Below are 23,380 nucleotides of genomic sequence, written 5' to 3' on the forward strand. Positions count from 1 at the left end.
GCCTGAGCAAAATCGGCGGGACCTGACGCAGTGTCTGAACACGATTGTAAACATCTGTCAGAAGTTCGATTTGCGACTCTAGCGTTGCGGTAGAGTCCATAGCGAAAAGAGGTGGGATTTCAGCATGCGCTGTTGTGGTGTATTTATTTCAGTGGTTTCTGACAAATGCCGGCAACCTGGCCAGCCTTCACGCTTGTAGCCAACTTTTGGCCAACTTGTAGCTCTCAGTCGCCATCCAATGTGGACCTTGCGCGGAATACAATCTTGAGTTCACTCATCTTCAGTCAACCAGTCATCTGACACATCCTGACACAGGTATTGGAAGCAGGGAGTCGTTACAGCGCGACCATAGATCAACAGTGCAAGGCTACCGGTTATACTCGAAAGACGACGCGGTCAAATCGATCAATCTCATCTACTCCAAGAACAGATTCAGCGGCTGCACATTGATCAACTCTATCCCGCCCCCGTGTAATATTGCCTCGCTCAAAAGACATCTTTGAAAAGTTGAGGGCTTTGACGGCACCCCAGCCCAACCCCAGCCTGTACCTTGTATCTCTTTTTCTCGGATACTCCGAGGGGTCTTGGATTGGGTTCGCCCGAATTTCTCCCGATGGCTTTTGTGGTAGATACCCCACAGGTGGAGAAGCGAACCTTGGCGGAATCGAAGACGCATGCGAATATACTACATGAATAACCTCACGAACAACGTTATGGTGGGCGCTTATTTCCCTTCAGACACCCAAAATGATAATCTGTCAGTCCACTATCGTTTGTATGACGAGGGGGGCGAGCTCGCATCGAAGACATCTTTCAAATGACCGACACCTCCCTGGGTCGCATTAACGTGCTGTCCGTTCCCTTGCCTCAGAACGGCACTTCCTTGAAGGCTCGTATAAGTCAGGCTGAAAAAGTCCTAGCTGATAATGTAAAACTATTCAAAGGATCGTAGATGAACCACTTCCGAACCATAACCTCACGGCTTCTCGAAGCAATTGAAGGCAACCCAAGACTCTGGTGCGTGACCCTCAACTATGTTCTATGTTTCTCTCATTGTTGCCATATTTTAACCACAGGCCACAGGGAATCATGATCCGACGTGGCACACAGCGAGAGAGGGGAAGATTTTTCGTATTGACAAGTAAGAGATACTATAGCGATGAGTGAGGTGGCCTGGGTGAGTTTCCCGACGCTCGCAGTTGGGCAGCGTTGATGCGACCTGCCACCCGCTTCAGAATATGAGTACTCGTGGCAATAAATTCATCAGGAAAACGGGGATGTAAGTAGTATTCACATCACAATATATATATTTTTTCTGAGAAGCACTTTCTCTTGTACTAGTCATTTCAAAACGTGAGTTTTTTCATGTGTACTTGAGTACTCAGAGAATAATGCGAATTGCATAAAACCTCCCAGATTTCACTACTCTGCGATGTTAACACAGGTGCCCAATTTTTCTACTATTCAAGGTTTTTGATTTTAATCGGTTCAGTCAAGGGAAGATTGGGGTTTGCGCATGCCCCTTACGTTCGAAATATTTCATACCAGTGTAAACTAGCAATAAATGAGACAATTGCGCGCGCTCGTTGGTCCACACCGCGAACGATAAATACCCTCCCCTCCCACGAGTTCACTTGCAATAACCATAATCAACCGTGCAGCACTTCTTAAACTCGTCCGCCTTAGCACTCGATGCATCACACCAGCCCTTTGCCGTCAACCCAAAGAAAGATGATCCTCCCTGAACAGATTTGCCCGTGGTGGATAGACAGCACCCATCTGTATTGGCCGTATTCACAATGTCCTTGCCAAGAAAGCCTCCACCGTTCTGATAGCACGCGCACCAGGCTGCGGAAGAACCGTTGATCAAGGCGGAGAGGGCGATGAGGGTAGCGATGCCGAAGCCCTTCATGTTGTTCTAATGTATGATAGGTACAAAGGTAGGAATTTATTAGCGGGGGTAGCGTTGCGGTAGCAAGGAATACTCACTAGTTGGATAGTCCAAGGAAAGCACTGGGCTGGAGTTCGACGAAGCACATCCTGCTTTTTATACATCTGTAACATGCCGGATGAGGCTAGCAGATTTTCCAATATATCTTGTGACATTGAAACTGAAGTTGAAGCGAGACCAAGGCGAGATATAATCCGAAGACAGGGTAAATCTTCGGCTGTCAACGCATAGTTCATTCTGTCAAAATTTACAAGACAGCCTCTTCGGTTTCCCGTTTAGTTCGGCCTAGAAGAAGTTGTCAATGAGAGGAACACCGCATACCGTATATATTTCTCTTCTAACGCCGTCATGCAGTGCAAAGCAGAGCGATGCCGTATCAACTTGATAATCGAAATGGCGGAGCCGTCTCGACTCTAGACTTCAGGATATTGGCCCACAGTTGACGCCACTGAGTCGACACTCAGCTGATTTAACTGAGCCTCGAGCCTCGAAATCCGAACAGTCCTGAATGTCGGTTAACTTGGTACAGCTCAGCGAACTTGGCGTTGCTTGATTCCTTGTTGATTCCGCTCTACATAGCGGGCTCTAGCTCCTGAGAAATCAGGGTAAATGGGGACTAAGTAAGAGTGATTTGAAAAGACACACTCAGAAATTAAAGACCGACGTTCGGAACATAGCATTCTGTATACATAGATGACAGTGCCGGGTCGGATGCTTAGACGGATCCGGAGCGGGACAGACGATATGGTATGTAGCAACCCTTTTGGATAAAGCTGAACAGAAAAATCGAAGGGGAGATGGTACTAGCTACTTACTGTCACCGAGATCTCTATAGTCAGCAGGGCATCAGCTTCAGCCTTTAGTCGGGGATGCTGGAAGTGCGCGTTTGCGCTATACATTCCCGAGTAATGATGCTTCCGAACAGACTGTTAGGGGGTTTATTAGTGAAACACGGAGGAAGCACAAGAAGGATGCGGTACATGGTGGTTTGAAGTACATGGTTAATACGGGAAGGTTTTGGGATCCGGAGCTGACGAGACGTGCTTTTATGGATAAGATTACAAGACTCACGTCATACGTCGCCGCCGTGATGAATATCCATTTTTTTACAGCTCATGAGGATTGTTCTTCGAGATATTTCAGCCCTCGACCTGGGCAGCGTGTACGTCCGTAAATTTGAGTGGACTACGCGCTTGTTCATACCCGACCAGGCCTCTGCACAAGGAGAAGAGGTTGGAAGAAGTATAGAGTCCTCATCGTGAACGACAACATGTGGGTAAGGACATGGCACTCCAAATCTGAGAGGAAACACAGGCTTTCACATCGACATCAGGGGGTTGGGACGTAGTGGGATGAGGGATGTGAACCTAACCATCCACGAAGGATGCTGTGAACCCCAAATCCTTGGTTTTTTGAAACCAAAAAGTCCGTACCTCCACTGTACAGACGACTTGGTAATATGAAGACGACCGGTTGAGCTAAACAGGTGTCTTAAAAGGTAATCAATCTAGAAAGAACCAACGGTGTCAACCGCGATCCTCATACAATCGGACGAACGTTCCGCTAACCCCGTCCACTCCGCCCACCTGATCCATATTGGTCAACGCATCTTCTGAGGCGATTTGTTACGTTTTATGAGATCCTGGGATGGGGTCCGACGGGGGGAAGGAAGGGAGCGGGGCCCCTGGAAGGGTTCGAGTGCATAATCGAGAGAGTGCTTATGAATTTAGCAAGAATTAGCAATCCTACGCCTCATACATGGTCGCAGGACGGAGCAGGACCGCCGCTTCACGGGGGTTGAAGGTCGTTTCAGAATGGATAAGATATCGTTTTGTTGGGACTGTCGGTGAGGGTGATACAGATTCGCTGAGAGCCTCTCGGCTGGGAGGTCGTGAGAATTCTCAACTGCTCGTCTGATCGCTCTCATGATCAGCTACAGACCCTCTAGGCGTAAAATAGTTCATAAGTCATAGTCTGTCATAGTACATGGTACGCAATAAAGACTGCAGTGCATGGGCAACATGTCAACAACTATCCATAACATAATAGAATCGATGACAGGGTGAACATAGATCATTCCAGACGCAAGCGATACTTAGCACTGAACGAGGGAATAAATCAATGCTCGAGGATAACCTTGGGAGGCTTGACCCTGGGACGGAACTCCTCCCACTCTGCGTTTGTCCAGCGGTGCTTCCTTAACAAATGCCGTTTCAAGGCGTCATCGCGCGTGAACTTCTTGGAGCACGTATCAACGAGGCATGGTAACTTGACGCTGCCATGATCATCTCGCATTATGTGTCGGTCCATATCGCCTTGATTTTTGCACCACTTATCACATGACGTGCAAGTGACACCAGTGCCGGGAGCGCGTATGGTCGAACCCGTTTTCGCCACTGGTGCACGCCGCTTCTTGGACGCAGGCCCGTCGACGAAATCTTCGTCATCGTCGTGAAGCTTGCTTCTCTTCCGAGGGTTTTGCTTCGCTGGACAAGAGGAAGCTTTTCGTCGACTGAGAGGTTTTGAGAGGTTGCTGCTGCTGCTGCTGGCGTGAGCAGGGGCAGGAGAAGGGCTGATGGGGATGGTGGGAGGCAGCGGCGCATCAATAGACTCGACTTCGGGACAGTCTTCCTCAGTTGTCGAGGGCGGGTCTACGGCGTCGGGGATGTTGCCAGATCTAGAATGAACATGTTGCTTAGAACGTCTCAATGAAGTATGAGAAATACCCACCTGGAACACTCAGGTATATTGACACCCTTAAGGGGGGCACATACTTGAGGAGGATCTGGATTAGCCTGTTTGACCGCCTTTGGAGGGATCAGTTGATGACGAAATATGACAACAACAGAAACTTACGGGCGAGGAGCGAGGTTGGGCCATGCGAGCCATGACAGCTTTCAGAGCATCTTCAGCCCTACCGAACTTGTTGTCGACAAGACAATAGGGAAGTCCGGAGCGGCTCGCGATGCGGTACACATCGACAGTCTCACTCTCCTTGATCAAGCCTACTTCGGTTATGCTCGAAGAAGGTAATGGCTTAGCAGCTTCCTTCTGAACTTGAGGTCGGGGTTGGATCGGTTGGGAGACGGATGCAGGGAACAAGAGATCCAAATCATCGTCGTCCGTTAAGAGAGGAAGGAGGAAGTCGGGGTACAGGGTTTTGCTTTGGCTGAAACGGAGGAGGGCGGAAGGTCTGAAGGGACAGGGCATTGCATTCCCGAAGACATTCTTGGGGCCTTCGCCTGCGAAGGGCCCGGTCTTTGGAACGGCAGAAGGATGTCTGGAGGTGGAACGAGATTTGCAGAGCATTTTACAAAAAAAGTAAGAAGTTGAAAGTCTGAATGTTGAGTGAGATGTGGGTAATGGTTCACGGTGAACGTCACTCCTCCCTTTATATCTGTAAAAGACAAAGCTGGAGTCGCATATGTCACATTTCGTAGGAAGACACAGCGCCAGGCCACCAACGATGAACGTGTATTGAGATGTGATATCTTAGAGGGAAGTGGCCAGTCCCAGTCCACATGGAGCATTCCGACGAGAGGGTCCAGTTCCAAATGGAGGCGGAGGTCAACGCGCGCGGCTCTTTGTTTTTGCCCGGCGGTAGGGTCAATTAATCGCAATATATGGTTGTCATGGGCCACATAATTGGATTCCATTTGGACACAACGTTTATCAGATGGGATTCAAGTAGATCTCCAACAAGATGCAGAGATAGATTGTCCTCGCGCCGCCTGAACTTTCAATGGAAGTCGTGTGCCAGAAAAAGGTAAGGAGACCCCAGAAAGTTCTGGATGTGGTTTTCACCCTCGTTTCCTTGCGCAAAAAACCGATCCATTGTTCTACTTGGCCATGATAGCCCCGTCGTCGGCCGGAGAGGAAAAGCGATCTGCTGCAGACATGAGATTAGGCGCTGTTAAACATGGAAGTAATATGAAGACAAATATTCATTCAACAGACGGACGCGGACGGACGGTTGAGTATGGGCCAGGAAAATTGCAACTTTGCAATCCAAAGCTTAGTTTAAGCAGGGCAAAAGGCGCGAAGTGATAGCGAATGATTGGGATGGTTCGTATTGCTGCATTCGGAACCGTAGAGATGTGTACTAGACGAGAGAAGGACCTAGAAGGACCCGATGAAGACTGCAACTGAGTTGAAAGTAAGGACGGACTCCGATGACATCGATGGACGACGTCCAGCGACGACAGCTGATTCGTGTATGTCGTATCTCTATTTAAGGTTGTCAGAACAGCTCTACGACGAAAGAAGGACCTAGCAAATACCATAAGTAACTTGGGTGGAACTCAAGGACGAACTCGAAAGTCGGACGACATTGCCTGCTTGCGTGTCCTAGGCGGCTGGCAACCTCTGGCAACCCTCCGGAGTCAGGCCCGTGTTAATATTCGAGCAGGATTATCTGGTGCTCCGTGGTGGTAAGTATGAGAAAAGGTGAATGAAATTGACATCACATCAAAACAGGGCCAGATTCATGCACTTTACGTCTTGCTACCAACGTCACCGATTGCAATTATGGCCTTCAGTGAGCTGGACGATTTAGGTGACTCCTGGGCGATACGACCTCTACCTCAAGTACTGGGGCCTAAGCAGGCCTAAGCATCGACAATGATGATCTCGCAGATTGAGAACTCGGAGAAAGCTAGAGAAAGGATGACGTGGGCGACTTCATGATCGTGGTGAGTATATTCTATCATACTTTCTGGACTACTTATCGATGTCGTTCAAATTTCAAATCACAGCTATATCTGCGTCTTCTCAACGCACTTTCTCCATGCACACATTCCCACTTCCTTCCCACTGAGGACCTGAGGCGCGTGTCCACCGCCTTTTCTGCTAGTGGTTCGTGAGTTTTGTGTATAAGGTTCACTGTTTCAATTGACTTCATCTTTGTACTAGAATCTACGAAAACAAAAACCCTACCGCATAACAAACATCACCTGCTAAAGTCAATTCCGGCCCACCCACACGGCGCACATGCGTTCAAGATCCTAAATTGGACAAAGCTTACTTTCCAAGTATCTCCGAGGTTTCACCGAGGGCGTCATATATACACCTTATCAAGAACCAACGAGCGCAGCTTGAACTCTGTTGTTAACATGCCCCTACCACCACGCTTTGCTGATCTGAAGCGAGAAATAGCAGAGTCGTACCCGGATTTTGAGAGACGTGTGACGGATGCTTGGGCTGAGATTGTGAAGCAGCTTGAGGAGACAAGTGAGGCTATTAAGAGGGAGGGGTCGGATGTACGTTTCTTTCTCTCTTGAGTGCTCGGTCTGATTGGGTGATGCTTGTAGTATATACCTCAAGTCCAATTTGACGAGCTGCATAACCTCCCCGAGGAAACTGTTCAGAGAATTCGAAGAGTCGGAAGTGTGGTTATTGGAGACGTGGTGGATGATGCGGACGCGATTGCTTGGAAAAAGTCGCTGGATGAGTTCGTGTCGGCGAACCCAGGCGTCCAAGGTGAGTCTTCTCGCTCTTTCCCAACTTAGCTGACTTGATTCGCAAAGGTTTCCCGGGTAACAATAAACAGTTCTTCCAGCTCTAGTACGTTCCCTCCGTATGACGCATCGTTTACATTGTTTGTTAAGAGAAAGCAGCTGGACCAAACCACAAGTCCAAGCCCGATCACATTCAAATGTCCTCGCAACAACAGTGTGGCTTAACAACATTTACCACGTGAAGGGGAACGAGGACTTGGAAGGCGTAGACCTCTCCGTACCCCTCTCTTATGCGGACCGTTTTCGGATTAGACATCCTGGCGGTGATTGGTCTAGTTTCCCGCCTCACATCGATAGTAAGTACCCTTTGAACGAGGTTCGAAAGTGTTAATTGAGATTATTTTCAGGTGGCTCGATTGAGCGATGGGATGACCCGGATTTTAGAAGCTGTTTTGCGGACATTTTACAAGGGAATTGGCGCCTGCATGATCCGTATGAGCTGGGGAGTCGATTGAAGGCGAAGAGAACGACTTATAAGCGATCTGATGAGGTTTGTTTATACGATCCTTTCAGTGGCGCACCCTAAAACTGCTTATTCGTTTAGTCTACTCTTTTCAGGACGTTCCAAGGCTGGTTGTCCATGAGGTACGTATGATTTTCACTCAAGGGAGTTCGTTGCGTGTTCTGATGAAGAGAGAAGTGAAACTGGACCTACGCAAGGCACACTTAAAGTCTTCCCGGACGTGGGGCTATCTAATGCGTACATCATACTACGACCATTTTTCCGGCCCCTCGTAGATGTGAAGTCTCCGGAAATATATGACCCCAAGAACTGGTCTTTTGGTGCGTATCCTCTCTGAGATGCTTACATCCAACGAAGCGTGACGAGGCCGATTGCAGATATCAGTACTTCCGATTTTCCTGGTATCTACGAAGGTGGTGGGGGATACACTGGTCCGAAACCGAATATTTACACGCACCCGCACCTCCGGCTCGACGAAACGATGACGTCCTTGCCGAAGGTCAACCCTGGGGACATGGTGTTCTGGCATTGCGATGTTGTGCACTCTGTGGAGAGGGAACATACGGGTTTGGAGGATTCTGCAGGTTCGCTTTTGTTCTTTTCCTTCTGCTCTCGATGTTGATGTTGAATGCGGATGATTGCAGTGATGTACATTCCTGCAGTGCCTCTCACACCTCAGAATGAGAGGTACGTTGAAAGACAGAAGGAGGCGTTTTTAGAGGGACGGAGCCCTCCTGATTTTGGAGGGGGAGGCAGGGAGAATGGGTTTGTTGGGGTGGGTGGTGTTGGCGATATTTCGACGCCTGCTGGAAGGAGGGCGATGGGGTTCGCGTGAGTTGTTATTGCGAGCGGAGCATTCCTTTACTAATGCGCTGAAAGCCCGGATGAAGAAGTACAAACTCCCCATTCGCAAAAGTCGAAACTTTTGGCGGGGAAAAAGAGTGTTTCACGAATATCTCATGCATTCCGGGAACTCTTCAAATAAAACTTGGCAAGTATGTTCGTGAAGTGTACCTTTACACACCTATCACAAAAGAATGCAACTTGTCTTATGTATTGCATGTAAAATTAGCCCTCAAACTTGAGTGGCATCTTCAATAATCTTTTGAAATGGCATAAATAGAGTGCCTAAGTGCGATCATTTGTTTCTTCTGAACTGTCGTCATCTCTACAGCTGCATACACAATATGGCCGGTAGTCGCTGGGTCCCCCTCGAAAGCAACCCAGAGGCAAATACTCGTTTTGTCGTTGCGTTCTTCGTTGTCGAAGCTCATCTAGTGTTCAGGTCTTGAATAAAGCAAGTTCCGTCATTCTCAGTTCATCGCCAGGGTATCTGAACGATCATCGGTATCCATCTGACAGTGGTCAAGTCAAGCGGGGCTCGTACCCTCCGTGGCGGAGTTTGGGGATATCTACGGGCTCGATGATGAAGTACGTTCCTTTGTCTCTCATCTGGAACGCAGTTGGTTGACGGGTAATTGCCAGTTATTGAGTCTCGTGCCTCAGCCTGTGAAGGCGGTTATATTGCTCTTCCCGATTTCGGCTGAAACTGAAGCGAAGAAGAAGGAGGAAGATGAGAAGGTTGAGAAAGACGGGCAACATGCGATTGAGCCCAAGGTGTTGTGGATTAAGCAGACGGTATCTTGATGTGTGGTTGGTGGATGCGGCATCTCATCTGCTATCGATTTATAGATCTCTAATGCGTGTGGGACCATAGGGCTGTTGCATGCCCTCGCAAATGTGAGCTCTACGCGCATATATTGATTCGTATCTGACCTTTTGCTTGGTCAATGACAGTCAAATGTACCCTTCATTCCTGATAGTCCTCTGGCCAAGTTCGTTGACGAATGCCGAAGTATATATGGCACTACACCTCTACCACGCTCTTCTGATTGTGCTACACACAGAAATAACACCAGACAAACGCGCAAAGCTCCTAGAAACTACCTCCCTCTTCGCTGACATCCACGCAGAAGCAGCCACGGCCGGCCAGACGGAAGTACCACGCGACCTCGATACCGACCTGCACTTTACCTGCTTTGTAGAGTCGGCTCATGATGGGACGGGATCGCGGGTTATTGAGCTTGATGGACGGAGGAAGGGGCCTGTGGATAGAGGGCAGTGCACGAATTTGTTGAGTGTAGGTCATGAATACGCTTGGTTTGCTGGTGGCTGACTGGGTTTTGCTGTAGGACGTCGCGAGGATTGTGAAGGATGTGTATCTCACTGAGGGGGCTGGGGTGAATTTCAGTATGATGTATCTCGGCCCACCGAGTGAATTTTGAGCTTGAGGAGCGGGTAGCATGTAATTGTAATTTAGTTATCATTCACGTGTAAAATCCAAGAAAATTCTTTCCTCTTACCACCACCACAACATGCGCGTCACTCTCCTCAGACTAGCAGAGTCCGTGTCGACAAGGCTGCTGAACCTCCGCGAAGCCGGCGCGTCGCTCTATCCACCAATACCGTACGCCCAGAACCCGTTTGCCAAAGACTTGGCTGAGGCCTAAGTTCTGACTATGGAATACGAGCAGGTTGTTCCGCCGGGTTTTGCGTGCTCATCGACATTTGCCATTAAGTATGCGATCGTTGGGGGACGCGTATGTCAAGTCAGGTGTGTAGAATCTCTGTTCTTTTCTTGCCTTGCGCTTGGGCATCTCATTGCTCACTTCTTCGGGCAGAATACAGACGACATCGAGAAACAACAAACCCCGTACACATAATTGGGTTCCTCTCACAATGGAAGATGTATCTGGATGGACTGCCGCAGGGGGAGGAAGCGAAGAATTTCAAGGGGAAGAAGCTGGATCATACGGTGTTTGAGAAGGTGTGCTGGATTTGCTTTTTTCTTGGTTAAGGTTTACTCATGTTGGATGGACCTGGTAGATGTCAAGCGAACAGCTGGGACAACTCTACGAGCTCATGCATGCTTCCAAGGATGTGTGGAAACCTATATCAGAGGAATCAGAGACGTAACGTAGGTCCCTAGGAATGATATGGTATACCAAGTCAAACTTCCTCAGTTCTTCCTGAGTACCCTGCACTATCGTCCTACTCATCTTCCATTGCCGACGCCGAAAAAATGTCTTCACCGTCATCCTTTTCTTCCTAAATGTTCACACATCTCATTGGCTTCATCACGTGTGTACGTCTCGCTCTATATAAATCCGGATGGGAACGGCCAACATGGCTTAAACGCCCCCTCTTCCCGACATGTCTTTTGCTTCAGCTCCAGTACGTCATACCCACTTTCCGTCTACTCATTGTCTAACTCGCCTTGGCTGTAGACTGTTCCGACCAACACGTCTCACTATGCTGATTTGCCAGCAGCCAGTTCGGCGCTCTTCCAGGCCAAGGCTCGTAGAGGTGATGCGATTCGAATGATACCATCGTTTGACTGGGTTAATGGTGTACAGGTCTGACGTTTGATCAGATTGCGAAGGCGATTGGGAAGGATGAGGTGTGGTTGGCTGCGGCTTTCTATGGTCAGGTACGATACGATTCCTTGTATGATATGCCAGCGAGACTCATGTGGATGTAGGCAAGGTTCACCGAGGATGAGCTGATTACCGTCGGCGAGGTCCTTGGCATCGGATCGAGCGAGTTGGTCAGTCAACTGGGCAGTCATTGGTGGCCTAACCGTGGACTGGGACCTATGCCGCCTACTGACCCAGTCATCTACCGACTTTATGAGGTTTGTGCGAATGCATTCTGTGTTGACGATGCTCTTATGTCATTCACAGAGCGTTCTCGTTTATGGACATGCTATCAAGGTGAGCGTCTCCAGTTTAGAATGATGACACGACCTGATATTGAGTTAATGAAGGCGGTTATCCATGAGAAGGTGATTTTGTCGGCGATTTTAACTGTGGTCCTTTCTGATTTCATTTACATTAGTTTGGTGATGGTATCATGTCGATGATCGACTGCAAGATCAACGTTGAGCGGAAGGAAGACCCCAAGGGTGATCGCGTTCTTCTTACCTTTGAGTACGTGGTTCTCTACTCGCATCCATTCAAATGTTCACATTTCCTTCCTAGTGGCAAATTCCTTCCATATGCGAGGTGGTAAACAGCTAAATGGACAAAAGGTAGTAAAAACGATACCTTGAATATACTTTTCTTTTGTTCGTGCCAAGAACAAAGCAACTAATGAAACAAAGGGTGGATTCGGCAACCCCCCCGCCAACAATCTCCGAATTCAAGGCACGAGCACGAGGACGGGGGTGGCTCGTTTCCTTATCTGGCGATTTAGATCTCAAAGCCAAATTGTTCATGGGCCACTCGTATATGTTTTTCGTTTCTTTCTCTCTAACCACGACCAGCTACGAACCATCAGCTGTTGAGCAGCTATCACGACGTTCTCTTTTCTTTTTCTCTATCTCTATCTTTGTTATACCGCTGATCATGATGCTGGACGTTATCTCTACACTCTTTCCAGCCCCAAGTCTGGAGGAGGTCATTGCTTCGGTATGCCACTTTCTTCTTTTCCTTTCCTTCAATTCCTGAACGCGCCTTTGTTTTCGTTCCAGGTCAACAAAGACACCACGACACATAACGATGTCCGTGACATCGACGACGTTCTTTCATCCCATCCTGCTCTTGCGTTCTGTGAACGCGTAGATTTTGTCAAGTACCCGTGGCTTATTGAGAAAGTTGACGCTACCAAGCCACTTGCGCCGCATGATGATAATAAGCCTGCTGTTCCTTTTGAGGCGCCTGCGAAGGCTCAGAATGGGGTTAGTTCTCCTCTCCTTCTTCGTGCAACAGAGTTTGATGTTGAAACGTTGATGTGATTTAGCTTGGCTCCACGAGTGTTGTAGTGAGTAAACCGGCGCTTCACCTTCTTGGACAGGTTACGGTGGAACCGCTTCAGGTGCTTTTTAACCCTGAAGTTGAGAGGAGGCGGCAGGTTGAGCTGTTGCCGCTGCCTGTACGCCTTTCTCCTGCACCCGTTGGGTCTCGTCAGGCGTCCCGTTCCCCCAAAGTCACGTCGAAGGCTGCCTCTCAGTCGCCCCATTCTCCTGCAGTCGCACTTCCCCGAGTTCATCATGTATCGAAGGCTACCCCTCCCCTTCCTGTGATTGCGCTTCCTGATGTTCCTCGTGTACCAATCTCGACGTCCCAGCCGGAACGGTCTCCAAGTCACGAGCTCTTGTGGTGCGATCCTGTCGTTGCTGGTGTCAACGATGCGATGACTCTTACTCCGCCACAACAAGTACGAGTTGCAACACCTGTGCAAAATTGTCAGCCTTTTCCGTCGGGTTCGAGTTGGAAGGTGCAGAATGGGCAGAACCCCATTCACAGCGTGAGGGGATTTAAGCAACACGTATCAGGATCCAAGCAGAACGTGGCTGTGTCCAAACAACACGTATCTGCACCCAAGCAGCACACGGCTATGTCCAAACGGCACGTATCTCCACCCAAGCAGATTGCATCGTCCGAGCAAAGTGCAGCTTCGCTCGAGCGCATTGCAGCTGTACAGAAGCAGAATGCAGCTGTAATGGAGCAGAACGCAGCTATATCGAGGCGCAAGGCGGCTTCTGGGCCCAAGCAAAGTGCAGCTACATCCAGACAAAACGTACCTGCACCCAAGCATGTTCCCAGTCGACAGAGCAAAGCCATTCATCCCTCACCACTGCGCGATAATTACGTCGCACCTGAGACAGGGTCTAGCCCGACTATCAGGACACCACCCACCTCTTTCATTGCCCCACAGCACTCGCAGATGCAAGGCACCTGGGCAGCTGCACCAGCTCAAATTCAACAGATGCCTGGTTTTTTGCGTTATACCGGGGTTCCAGTCGGTTTCCCTGTCCCTGCAGTTCAGACGGAGGTTCGCCCACAGATTGCGCTTCCTCGACGAGCCTCTCCCCCAGGGTTTTCATACTCTAATGCACCAACCTCTTACGTAGCCGCTCCAGTTGTTGCAGCACAGACACAAGGGTTCCAAGGCTACATCACACCTGTTACGGCGAGCTATAATGTCGGTCCCGTCATTTCATTGCCAGTCATTAGACAAGACGTTCAGGTTACCGCTGATCCTTGTCGGAGAGCTAGCTGGGTGCAGATGCTAAGCGAGCAAAACGCGGCCGTTTCTAGCCAGGCAACAAGCGTCCCATCATCCAGCAAGCGAAGGGCACCTCCTGATGACAGACTTCCTCCATCGAAGAAAGCTCGGGTGGCGAAGTCGATGAGGACTGGAGTCCATGCGACTTATAGGTCTCCACAAGTTAATACTGGTACTCAATCATGTCCAATTTATGTGTATGTTTTGTGATACCAATGATCTTTTACGTTCTTCCACTAATGTGTGCCATTGCTTAGACGTTAACTGTTGTACGTTGCACGCCATACACCTCCCCAGGCGCGAGAAACGCGTCCTGGCTGACACAGGGTTATTTTTGGAACGAGCCGGTCGGGCTGAGCAGTCGTTTGCGAAATGACACGCGAAGCATTCAAGCATGGACTGGGCACCACGGTTGTTATTTGAACTAGACTGGTTCGTTTTCAATTACCCCTTTTACGATACCGATCCCTTAAATAACGCGTCTCTTTCGTTTGATCGCCCTCACCTAATTTGCCTCCTACCATATCCATTGTTAAAAACAGTTTTCCAAAACACAATCATATTTATTGATTATGTCTTATGCCTCTGCTCAGCTCTCTGCCTCTGCGCCTGGCGCGCATAGTCCCAAGCCTTCCTCTGCCCTTGCAACGTCGTTCATGGGCAACTGGACGTCTGATGATGACCTCGACAACATAGGTCGTCAATATTCGTTCTGCTACAACGCCAACTTCAGCAAAGTGGGCTCTCAACGTTACGACGCAGCCCTCTCCGAATTAGTCTCCTATCACTTCGAAGGACCTCAATCCAAGAAAGCCGGTAATGCCAGGACGTCTTCTTGGTTCGAGGATGCGCGTGTCATGGAATTGCTCTCTGAGGACGACGTTTTAGACTTGGCCGATGCTTCCAAGGCCGAGCTCCTCGATGCTCAGTCGACCAATGCAGCAGTAGGAGATCTGGAGGTCACCGCAGCAGGTACATCTGCTGCACCCGCATCGCTGGCGATGCTGGGATCGATGACCCCTATCTCCACTTCCTCGTCTGCCGCAGATTGGTTGAATGATGATCGCGTGTGGGATGGCGAGAACGTACGTCCTTCTTACTTCTGAGTCTGTTCCCATCTCACCTTCCACATGTAGACGACCCCAGAGTGCGCTCCTACCCATCCTACACAGTCCATCAAGCAGTCGATGAAGGATGGGAAAGAATCTTTCATACCCAAGTTCAAACCCTTCGTCGACGGCAAACCATCATCCATGGTAAGGGTCACAAGCGGACCTGGCCTCGGTATCAAAATGACCCCCACCAAAAGTTCAGAGGTATACGAAGCCGTCGTCCTCGCTTCGATGGCTAGTGCCACCTCCTTCCTCGTTCCCGACAGACCTCGCCTCACTGCCGTCAAGTCCGACGAGGACATTCATGTTTCTCCTTTCATGCTATCTCATCCAAGTCTGGTGGCCAGCGTTTCCTTCGCCGTCTCCAGCCCCTTGATTCAAAATGCTCCAGAGGCGCCTCGTCTTTATCATAACAGGGTGGATGTGGACAGCCCCACCATGAGCTATACGCCAGCCCAGATTGACGCTGCCCAATTGGTAATTCAGACCCCTCAACCTAACCATACCTCCAACATGATGGACAATGCTTCAGCCGCCCTCTCCAGCCCTTCGCTCCAGAATGCTCCGAAGGCTCTTCGCAATCATTATGCTAGAGCGACCGCAGATAGCCCAACCACTAGGTACTCATCAGCCCAAATAGATGACGCTCAGTTGGTCAACTCTCCCAAGTTCAATCTCATCTCAAACATGACGGCCAGCGTTTCATTTGCCGACTCGAGTCCCCTGCTTCAGAACGCTCCGAAGGCTCCCCGCCTTTATCACGCCAAGCTGGCCATGGACAGTCCAACTACGACTTATTCTTCAACCCAGATTGACGAAGCTCAACTGGTCAAGACCCCTGAGCATATCTCCCGGCGGCGCAACGTCCATGGTTCAAGAACCTCTATGCACTATACCAACAACACTTTCGACGGGCCATTAGACACTCCATCGAAACCTAGCTCCTATCGCACCTTCCTCTCTAGCGAAAGAATGCAAATTGCTCATCTCAACGCAGCTCTAGCCTCTCGCCCACAAATTTATGACACGCCGTCAAAGATTAGAATGTCTGATTCCCCCCTCTTGGAAAAACCAGAGCGGAGAGTTCTCGCATCCAATACAAGCCTCGATCAGCACCCTTCTCCCGAATCAAACTCCACCTGCCTTGATACTTCAGTTCACTTTAATAGACCAGTCCGCAGTGGCCCCCCAGTCTCCCCCCGCCTACCGCCGGCCGCCAGTCCCCTCGAGCCCAGTTCGTTTGTCACTCCTCAAAAGAGGGGGCCCCCAAGTATCTCAATGAGGCTCGCATCCCCTCGTGTTAAGGTAAGCCTAGCCATTTGGTCCAGCTCTTCCTCTCTAATGTTTGTGTCTTAGACTCGCTATGCGTCTTTCGCCTCCCCCACACCCCTACCATCCAACGTCATCAAATCCATTCCACGTATGACCCCTCAAGATGACGCATCTGCGAAAGTTGAGTTGTCCACAAGCTCTTCACTCAGCATCTCTTTCCCTCGCGTTGAAACAATGTCCGGATTAACCGAGCAAGCCAGCCATGTTTCCCTAGTCTCCAATAGTTCTTCCCTTCAAGAAAACACCCCAAACCCTAGTCTAAACCCCGTCTCGTCTCCACGTTCCCTCGGCGACCTTTTCTCCCCTTCTGCCCGTGGCGAGCCGATCTTCCCCAACCTCTACACTTCCGAACAGATCTCTGAACCTGGCTTCAATATATCTCCTGCCCCTCCTCATCTACCTTTGCCTTCCAGTTACCTCGGGCCTTATTCGTCCGTCTGCCCTCAAAACGACGTTGAGGTAAGTCAGATTGTTAGAGCCAGCTTTGCCCTCTTGAATATTCAATCCTTATTTCAGACTCGCAATGTGTCCCTCATCTCCCCCCACACATCCATATTGGCCAGTTCTATTGAGTCCGTCCTATATGCCGCTAGAAGCGACGCGCCTCTAAAAACAAGCACTTTATTAAGCTTCTCTTTCCCTCGTCTCACGTCAATACCGGAAACGACAGAGCAGGTGGATGACGTCCCTCCCATATCACCAGACATCCAAAATCTCGTCCTGGATCCTTTTTCCCCTTTACCATCTCCATGCAACATTTCTCCCGCTCTGGGCACCACAGACTCTTCCCTACGAATCAGCAAAAGTTTTGAGGGCCTCGGCCTCGGACTTCCTTCAACTCTCACTTCTGAATCATTGGCCGACAAAGCCACATACGAGGATTCCCCGTTACTAGATGTCGTCTGCTCCCAGGCGAACGCAAGCGGAAACACTGAACGCCCCAGGTTACCCTCCCAGCTGGCTTCAGGACTCAACTTCCCTGATGACCATTCTGGCTCGTCCGATATTACGCTGTTCGATAGCATCGATAGCGATCAGGTGGAGCGCACAACGTCTGTCGAAGATGCGGCAGTTACAGCTCTTCTTGAGGCGCTATCTTCTTTTGAGCAGCAGCGCGAATCCTACGACCTTCTCCCTTCCAGAAGCTTCATGCAATTGCACCGATTTCCGAAGCGATCTCTGTACGACATTCCTGAGGCAGACACACCTCCAGCCACACCTCCAACTCCCCTCCCCACCTCCGCACACATACCTGATGCCTCCTCTTACACCAACGACGCCATTGAACAAACACCTCATGCTTCCTCCTCCTCATCCACAGAGACAGATCACATCTCTGAAGCCTCTACCTATTCAGAAACATCTCACATCTCCGAACCCTCGCATTCCTTTTCACCCTCCACACAAACGTTTCACACCCCATCTCAATCATCGCCCTCCTCCTTACCACAGACACCTCACGCCTTCTCCGACGCCTCTACAGAAAACATTGTAAAACCAAAAAACATCATAAAATCAGCCCGAAGGCTCGCGGTTCCTGCCTGCTTGAGTTCGTTGACTTTCAAAAACCAAAAACAACAACAGCCTTCACTCGCCGCCATCAATGCAGCTACTCATCATGGACAACCCTCCGAACAAACGCCTCACGCCTTATCTCCCTCAGAAAACACTATAAAACCAAAAAACAACATAAACCCGGTCCGAGGACTCGCGGCTTCGGCCTGCTCGAGCTCGTTGACTCTGAAAAGCCAAAAACAACAACCTTCGCTTGCCGTCGCCGATGCCCCTTCCCAGCCATCCGCAAATGCTCCTCCAGTTGCCTCCTCTTCCTCCAAGAATATTTTCAAATCGGTTCGAAGACTCGCAGCTTCGGCCCTAAGCTCGTTGACTCTGAAGAAACCACAATCACTTATCGTCAATCTGGCCACTCATCCCACAAATCAGCCTTCTGAACATACGCCTCAGTTGTTCGCAAATACTCCTCAGCCTTCCACGGATACACCTGAGATCTCCTCCTCCCCCTTCTCCACCACAACCGCCTTGCCTCCCTCCTTCTCAGAAAATGACTTAAAATCGGCACGAGGACCCGCGGCTTCAGCCAGCTTGAGCTCGTTGCCACCAAAAAAACAAAACCAACCACAACGTTCACTCGTTCCCGGAGATCAACCCTCCAATCATACGCCTCAGTCGTTCGCAAATGCTTTCCAGCCGTCCACGAATACACCTCAGATCTCCTCCCCCTCCCACTCCTCACCCGTCACCGCCTTGCCTTCCTCCTCCTCAGAAAATAATTCAAAATCGGCACGAGGACCCGCGGCTCCGGCCAGCTTGAGCTCGTTGCCACCAAAAAAACAAAAACAACCACAACCTTCACTCGTTCCCGGAAATCAGCCCTCCAATCAAGCACAGTCGTTCGCAAATGCTCCCCAGCCCTCCACGAATACACCACAGATCTCCTCCTCCACTACCACCACCCCCTTGCCTTCCTCCTCCTCCTCAAAAAATGACCTGAAATCGGCACGAAGACCCGCGGCTTCAGCCTGCTTGAGCTTGCTGCCACCAAAAAAACAAAACCAACCAAAACTTCCACTCGCCTTGCCTTTCTCCTCTTCAAAAAATAATTTAAAATTGGCACGAGGACCCGCGGCTTCGGCCTGCTTGAGCTCGTTGCCATCAAAAAAACAAAGCCAACCAAAAACTTCTTCACTCGTCATCATCACGGCCGAAAGTCCCGACTCGGCTTCACCACCTCTTACGACGGGTTTGAATGGATCGCAAGACAAAGGAGCAGACGGATCGAATCGATTAGAGGGAAGCAAATCTGGAGCGCGAATTCGATGGCCGTTTAATCACAAGTTCCGCTGGACGACTCTGGCTGAATCCGAGGAGATCATTGCGAGTTCTGATATGGGGAGCAGCAGCAACGAGCCGCCGCCGATGTCTCCCCAGTGCATCATACATGAAGACGTTCCTAGGACGACTTTGGGTGTCAATGGAGACGGGGGTAGGGGAAAGGGAGTGTTGAAGTTCTTATTCTAGCTGATTTGTATCTATTGTTACTCCATATGTCTATGCTTTTTAAACTTCGCTGAGGATTCAAGCAAAGCAAGTGAGAAAAAGGGTCAGTGTGCCTCGCTGAGTTGCCATTGAGAATCTCGCACTTCTGTTGAAAAGAGATTTTGATTCAGATTTATCGGAAACAGCTATGGTATGTCGACAATATACTACAAGTAGAGGATATTCGTGTATAGAAACGGTACCGGTATAGAGTAGACAGGGTAAATCATACAGTAACTACTAAAATTATCAATATCATACAAGGATCCATTGACCTAGAAACACGAAACCAACATCGAAGAGACTCAGAACGAGGAGTGATGAGGCAAAAGAGACTGGGTCGACGACCTGGAGGAGAAGGCCGGAAGAACCTACGCGCTCCTCTTCTTATCCGAGGAGCTTCCTGGTGCGTCAACGTCTTCGACGAACCTTCCCCTGTCGCCTGCAGGGGGTGGGAGCGGGGGTTTCTTCGAGCCAAAGAGAGATGCAAAGTTCCTCTTCAAGCTCTTGTTGTTCTGCGGACCTGCACTGGTGGGAGGAGGAGCCTCCTCGGCATTCTCCTCCTGAGGTACCTCACCGGGAGCTAAACCCGATCCAGGCTTCACCTGCTCCTGATCCGCCTTGCTCAAAGTGCCTTTATTACCCTCTTCAGGCTTGCCCCCCGTCGTCAACTTCTTGAATAAGCTAGGGCCCTTCTTGACGCCGTTATCACGCTCTCCGTGCAGCTTGATATATTCCTCCCCTCTAATCCTCAAAAACTCCTCCAACAACGCTGCGTTCCGGCTATTCGCCTTGTACATCGCCAATACAACGTCCCCAGCAACCGGTACGAACCCCACGCCAGCACTGACTAGGTTGTTCATGAGCATCCGCCTGACGAGCCATCCGGGAAGATCTGCCTGCCGGGCTTTCCGCAGGACGAGGTAGTAGTTCAGACCGATGTCCGCAAAGTCTCCGACGAGTGGTAAGAGGCCTATGATGAATGCCCAGCCGAAACGCATCCCGCAAATGGAGAACCCCTTGTCGAGGTAGTGTGCGCGTTTCTGTACGGATTTGAGGATTTTGGCGTCTCGTGCTGAGAGGCCTGGGGGTGGTGCACGCTGGTGAATGGATCGTTAGGTTCTTGGACGTCGTACAAGTAGTTTGAAATCTTAAACACACCTTTCTCTGCTTTTTCTTGCCTCGTTCGTTGGTATATGTTTCGTAAAGCGGGTCTTCAGGAGCGTACTGCTCCAGGTGCTTTGCGAAGAGTTTCTTCCCCGCTTTTCCGAGCATGGCCGACATGATGGTGGTTGGAAGAAAGAAAGATGTGGTATAAGCTAGGTTATGCTAGCGTCGGTGGGGTATGTATATGGTGGAGGAAGAAAGAAAAGGGCGGTTGACATGTGTGGAGTTTGGAGGCGGTGAACTTGTAATTGTGAACGTCATTGGAGTTTCATTAATTTTCATTTTACACCCGCAGACGACTCGGGCAATGGACAAAAAAATATTCCGAGATCTCTTGCTCATTCAGACTCGACTAATGAGTAACTTTTACAAGACCCGTTCTGCTTTCCCCGAGAGTAGCCAGGCCCGCATCGCCCATCGCCTGAGTGTTCGGGTTCATATCAGCACTAAAACACCATTCAACGTTCGGAGCAACTTCATCCCGAGGTTGGTACGAAATTGCAACTTGAATTCAAGGCCTTCTTGCACAAGGCTGTTTAACTCTTCTTGTATATCCGAACTGATGACAAGTTCAGACGTACTCGTCATGCTCACCGACTTGAGTTGAGCTACAGCCGTTCGTTCGGAGTCTATCTTGTCAGCTCGCGGAGCGCACTTTCGGAATCTGCGCACAAGCACGTCCCGGAGCAAATGCATGTGTCCATTAAGAGAAGTGGCGCCGTGGTATGAGAAGCTTCGCAGATTCGGAAGAAGAATTTCTGGATGAGGGTAGTTGAGTCGTTTGAGGAATTCTTCCGTGAGTAACTTGACGGGTAGATAGCCGAGGAAGTTGAGTGATAGATCCTTCACTGACGGAATGTTGTTCAATGCCTGAATCATATTATGGTCCTCCAGCACCAAGGCACTCCAAGTGAATTTTTCCAAGCGAGGCGAGGATCGTAACAAATTTGTGATTTGCAGAAGGACGGCGTCCTGTGGCTCGTTGTCATCCGGGTTGATGAGGGAGAATTCACGCAAAGAAGGAAGTGTGACTTGCCCTCCGAAAATCCAACCTGTTTCGAGGCGGACATCGTCAAATTTGAAGTGGAGCTCGAGATATTGTAGATGTTCCAACAGGAGCGGTCGATGGCGTAGTTGTTCATCTGGTGGATGCAGCGAATACCTTGTTTCAATGGCTTTGAATGTGCAGCGGACTATATGGGGCGCGTTGTGGAGAACAAATCGAATCTCATCCCTGCAACAGTGTTCTGCAAAAAACTCCTGCAATTGTTGCCATGGAGCTACTAGCACGCGCAAGAGCCCGAGCGAGCGACTAGCATGGATACGAAGTTCTGAGAGTTGTGGGGCGATGTTGAGTAAATCCAACTCCCCTTCTGGAACTAGTACAACCTGAATAGTAGCAGTAGTAAGAAGGGGTAGGGGTTTTTTGGCGGGGGAAATGATTTTAAGGCAAGCTTGGAGGTCGTAAAAAGATATGTATATTTCTCTCCATCGTGCTGAGACAGACGCAAAGAGAGTCAAGACTTGTACCGGAGGATGGTAGCGCCACGGCCACGCCGTCTGCAGAAACTCCTTTGTCTCGAGACAAAAGGAGATGGGGAGTTTTCCGGTTCTGAACAGCCAGTCACGGAGAAGAGCAGCTTGGGCCTTGTAGTTATCCCTCGATAGCCGTAGATGCAGAGTTGTCCAAAGGATTGGAGTTGACCAAACGACATCTCTCCAACAACGGCATATTTTGCCCAGAAAGAAAGGAGTTACTCCCACAAAGTCAGTCAACGAGCCCAAGGCATTGAAGAATATTTCAGCCTTAATCTCCGCTGGAAGTTGGTTGATCGGGAAGAGAGAGTTGAGTTGTGTGTTCAATTGTTGACGCTCCTTTTCTTGTTTAACTTGAAGAGGAACCCGCGTGTGTTTTCTTAGTGCCTTTGTTTCCACCATTTACGATTCTTAAAGTCCCACTTGTCGGATTAAAGCGTTTTCATTATTCGAAAGATCTTCTGATTTTTCGAGTCACTCGTCGTTGTTATGAAATGGTTACTCACTAAGGTGTTTGAAAATGGATCGATATCAAAAGGGCGGTTACTTTGTGAGACCACAAAACGTTGGAGGTTTTCAAGAGGTTTTACCCTTGGCGACCAATTGGCCATGTTTGCTCCGGCTTTTTCCGTTTTGGGACAATATTTACGTCACGTTTTTTGCCGTAAGTCTTGTGCCTCACGCTGCTTTGGATATTGTAGTGCTTCATTCATTCGCCGAGGACTCCTAAACCAAATTCAAACTCGTTGAGCGGCGAGAATCGTATGACGCGTTCGGACATTTGGCCAAACCCCAATTCAATTGCAAACCCTACACTGGCACCCGGATACTTATAGTCTTCTTGCTCGAATGCCGACATGGACAAGATTTTGGAATAGCAAGGTTCACCGAAAGAAAAAAAACTCAAGTGATTCCCGACTGGCCGCACAGGTCGCGTCAAATCATAAGGACCTCGGAATCCGTCCTCACTTCCAACCGAAGGTGGTACAAGTTCGTCAATTCCTCTTTTGTCGTATACCTGCTTTGATGACTTCAAAACGTAGGAGTACGACTTTCGCGGGTCAGCCGTCGGCGTTTGTATATCACCCATCTCCGGTGTATGTCGTTACTTCCGGTCACGGCTTGAAGCCTTTACTTGTCCCAGGTTTGTGTTGGCAACTCTGGACACGGGGATACG

At 49.6% G+C, this 23,380-nt stretch overlaps 9 protein-coding genes across 9 annotated transcripts; 7 read left to right on the top strand and 2 right to left on the bottom strand.

Annotated features, from left to right (window-relative positions):
* Nucleotides 1-607: 607 nt before the first annotated feature.
* On the top strand, nucleotides 608-1,585 carry LACBIDRAFT_306313 (uncharacterized protein). Its single transcript, XM_001885206.1, has 7 exons — nucleotides 608-716; nucleotides 763-889; nucleotides 953-1,017; nucleotides 1,077-1,177; nucleotides 1,236-1,279; nucleotides 1,407-1,444; nucleotides 1,493-1,585. Exons 2-4 carry the CDS (start codon nucleotides 818-820, stop codon nucleotides 1,165-1,167), a joined length of 228 nt encoding a protein of 75 aa, XP_001885241.1. The 5' UTR covers nucleotides 608-716; nucleotides 763-817; the 3' UTR covers nucleotides 1,168-1,177; nucleotides 1,236-1,279; nucleotides 1,407-1,444; nucleotides 1,493-1,585.
* Nucleotides 1,586-4,069: 2,484 nt separating this feature from the next.
* Nucleotides 4,070-5,260, bottom strand: LACBIDRAFT_306314 (uncharacterized protein; the record flags this gene model as incomplete). The annotated part of the gene is made up of 3 exons (XM_001885297.1): nucleotides 4,070-4,628; nucleotides 4,682-4,758; nucleotides 4,808-5,260. The coding sequence occupies 3 exons, from the start codon at nucleotides 5,258-5,260 to the stop codon at nucleotides 4,070-4,072; spliced, it is 1,089 nt and encodes a 362-aa protein (XP_001885332.1).
* Nucleotides 5,261-7,062: 1,802 nt separating this feature from the next.
* On the top strand, nucleotides 7,063-9,045 carry LACBIDRAFT_295108 (uncharacterized protein; the record flags this gene model as incomplete). Its single annotated transcript, XM_001885207.1, has 10 exons — nucleotides 7,063-7,209; nucleotides 7,261-7,429; nucleotides 7,477-7,513; nucleotides 7,567-7,763; nucleotides 7,815-7,957; nucleotides 8,012-8,052; nucleotides 8,108-8,250; nucleotides 8,308-8,514; nucleotides 8,575-8,761; nucleotides 8,810-9,045. 10 exons carry the CDS (start codon nucleotides 7,063-7,065, stop codon nucleotides 8,913-8,915), a joined length of 1,377 nt encoding a protein of 458 aa, XP_001885242.1. The 3' UTR covers nucleotides 8,916-9,045.
* A 72-nt stretch (nucleotides 9,046-9,117) lies between these two features.
* Nucleotides 9,118-10,215, top strand: LACBIDRAFT_330895 (uncharacterized protein; the record flags this gene model as incomplete). Its single annotated transcript, XM_001885208.1, has 7 exons — nucleotides 9,118-9,174; nucleotides 9,293-9,361; nucleotides 9,416-9,568; nucleotides 9,623-9,670; nucleotides 9,728-9,785; nucleotides 9,838-10,070; nucleotides 10,123-10,215. 7 exons carry the CDS (start codon nucleotides 9,118-9,120, stop codon nucleotides 10,213-10,215), a joined length of 711 nt encoding a protein of 236 aa, XP_001885243.1.
* An 80-nt stretch (nucleotides 10,216-10,295) lies between these two features.
* LACBIDRAFT_185737 (uncharacterized protein) lies at nucleotides 10,296-11,066 on the top strand. Its single transcript, XM_001885209.1, has 4 exons — nucleotides 10,296-10,397; nucleotides 10,465-10,544; nucleotides 10,612-10,757; nucleotides 10,817-11,066. The coding sequence occupies exons 1-4, from the start codon at nucleotides 10,306-10,308 to the stop codon at nucleotides 10,904-10,906; spliced, it is 408 nt and encodes a 135-aa protein (XP_001885244.1). The 5' UTR covers nucleotides 10,296-10,305; the 3' UTR covers nucleotides 10,907-11,066.
* Nucleotides 11,067-11,128: 62 nt separating this feature from the next.
* Nucleotides 11,129-12,065, top strand: LACBIDRAFT_174676 (uncharacterized protein). Its single transcript, XM_001885210.1, has 8 exons — nucleotides 11,129-11,164; nucleotides 11,218-11,296; nucleotides 11,347-11,420; nucleotides 11,472-11,624; nucleotides 11,674-11,703; nucleotides 11,757-11,774; nucleotides 11,828-11,919; nucleotides 11,971-12,065. The coding sequence occupies exons 1-8, from the start codon at nucleotides 11,144-11,146 to the stop codon at nucleotides 11,999-12,001; spliced, it is 498 nt and encodes a 165-aa protein (XP_001885245.1). The 5' UTR covers nucleotides 11,129-11,143; the 3' UTR covers nucleotides 12,002-12,065.
* A 271-nt stretch (nucleotides 12,066-12,336) lies between these two features.
* On the top strand, nucleotides 12,337-14,263 carry LACBIDRAFT_306320 (uncharacterized protein; the record flags this gene model as incomplete). The annotated part of the gene is made up of 4 exons (XM_001885211.1): nucleotides 12,337-12,399; nucleotides 12,462-12,668; nucleotides 12,731-14,196; nucleotides 14,257-14,263. The coding sequence occupies 4 exons, from the start codon at nucleotides 12,337-12,339 to the stop codon at nucleotides 14,261-14,263; spliced, it is 1,743 nt and encodes a 580-aa protein (XP_001885246.1).
* A 308-nt stretch (nucleotides 14,264-14,571) lies between these two features.
* Nucleotides 14,572-19,482, top strand: LACBIDRAFT_306321 (uncharacterized protein; the record flags this gene model as incomplete). The annotated part of the gene is made up of 4 exons (XM_001885212.1): nucleotides 14,572-15,084; nucleotides 15,136-16,416; nucleotides 16,468-16,902; nucleotides 16,960-19,482. 4 exons carry the CDS (start codon nucleotides 14,572-14,574, stop codon nucleotides 19,480-19,482), a joined length of 4,752 nt encoding a protein of 1,583 aa, XP_001885247.1.
* A 1,620-nt stretch (nucleotides 19,483-21,102) lies between these two features.
* On the bottom strand, nucleotides 21,103-22,605 carry LACBIDRAFT_306323 (uncharacterized protein; the record flags this gene model as incomplete). Its single annotated transcript, XM_001885298.1, has 1 exon — nucleotides 21,103-22,605. The coding sequence occupies one exon, from the start codon at nucleotides 22,603-22,605 to the stop codon at nucleotides 21,103-21,105; it is 1,503 nt and encodes a 500-aa protein (XP_001885333.1).
* Between the last annotated feature and the right edge of the window lie 775 nt (nucleotides 22,606-23,380).

The sequence above is a fragment of the Laccaria bicolor genome, genomic scaffold (genome assembly GCF_000143565.1).
Source record: "Laccaria bicolor S238N-H82 LACBIscaffold_30 genomic scaffold, whole genome shotgun sequence".
NCBI lineage: Eukaryota > Fungi > Basidiomycota > Agaricomycetes > Agaricales > Hydnangiaceae > Laccaria > Laccaria bicolor.

Bases quoted from the DNA above. Each gene is read 5' to 3' on its own strand.
- LACBIDRAFT_174676 (XM_001885210.1), top strand. From the start codon at position 11,144: ATGTCTTTTGCTTCAGCTCCA. The intron at 11,297-11,346 runs GTGATGCGATTC...AATGGTGTACAG, and splicing joins CCAGGCCAAGGCTCGTAGAG to GTCTGACGTTTGATCAGATT. The intron at 11,625-11,673 runs GTTTGTGCGAAT...TGTCATTCACAG, and splicing joins TCATCTACCGACTTTATGAG to AGCGTTCTCGTTTATGGACA.
- LACBIDRAFT_306313 (XM_001885206.1), top strand. From the start codon at position 818: ATGACCGACACCTCCCTGGGTCGCATTAACGTGCTGTCCGTTCCCTTG. The intron at 890-952 runs GCTCGTATAAGT...AAAGGATCGTAG, and splicing joins AGAACGGCACTTCCTTGAAG to ATGAACCACTTCCGAACCAT. The intron at 1,018-1,076 runs GTGCGTGACCCT...TTTTAACCACAG, and splicing joins GAAGGCAACCCAAGACTCTG to GCCACAGGGAATCATGATCC.
- LACBIDRAFT_185737 (XM_001885209.1), top strand. From the start codon at position 10,306: ATGCGCGTCACTCTCCTCAGACTAGCAGAGTCCGTGTCGACAAGGCTG. The intron at 10,545-10,611 runs GTGTGTAGAATC...TTCTTCGGGCAG, and splicing joins GGACGCGTATGTCAAGTCAG to AATACAGACGACATCGAGAA. The intron at 10,758-10,816 runs GTGTGCTGGATT...TGGACCTGGTAG, and splicing joins ATCATACGGTGTTTGAGAAG to ATGTCAAGCGAACAGCTGGG.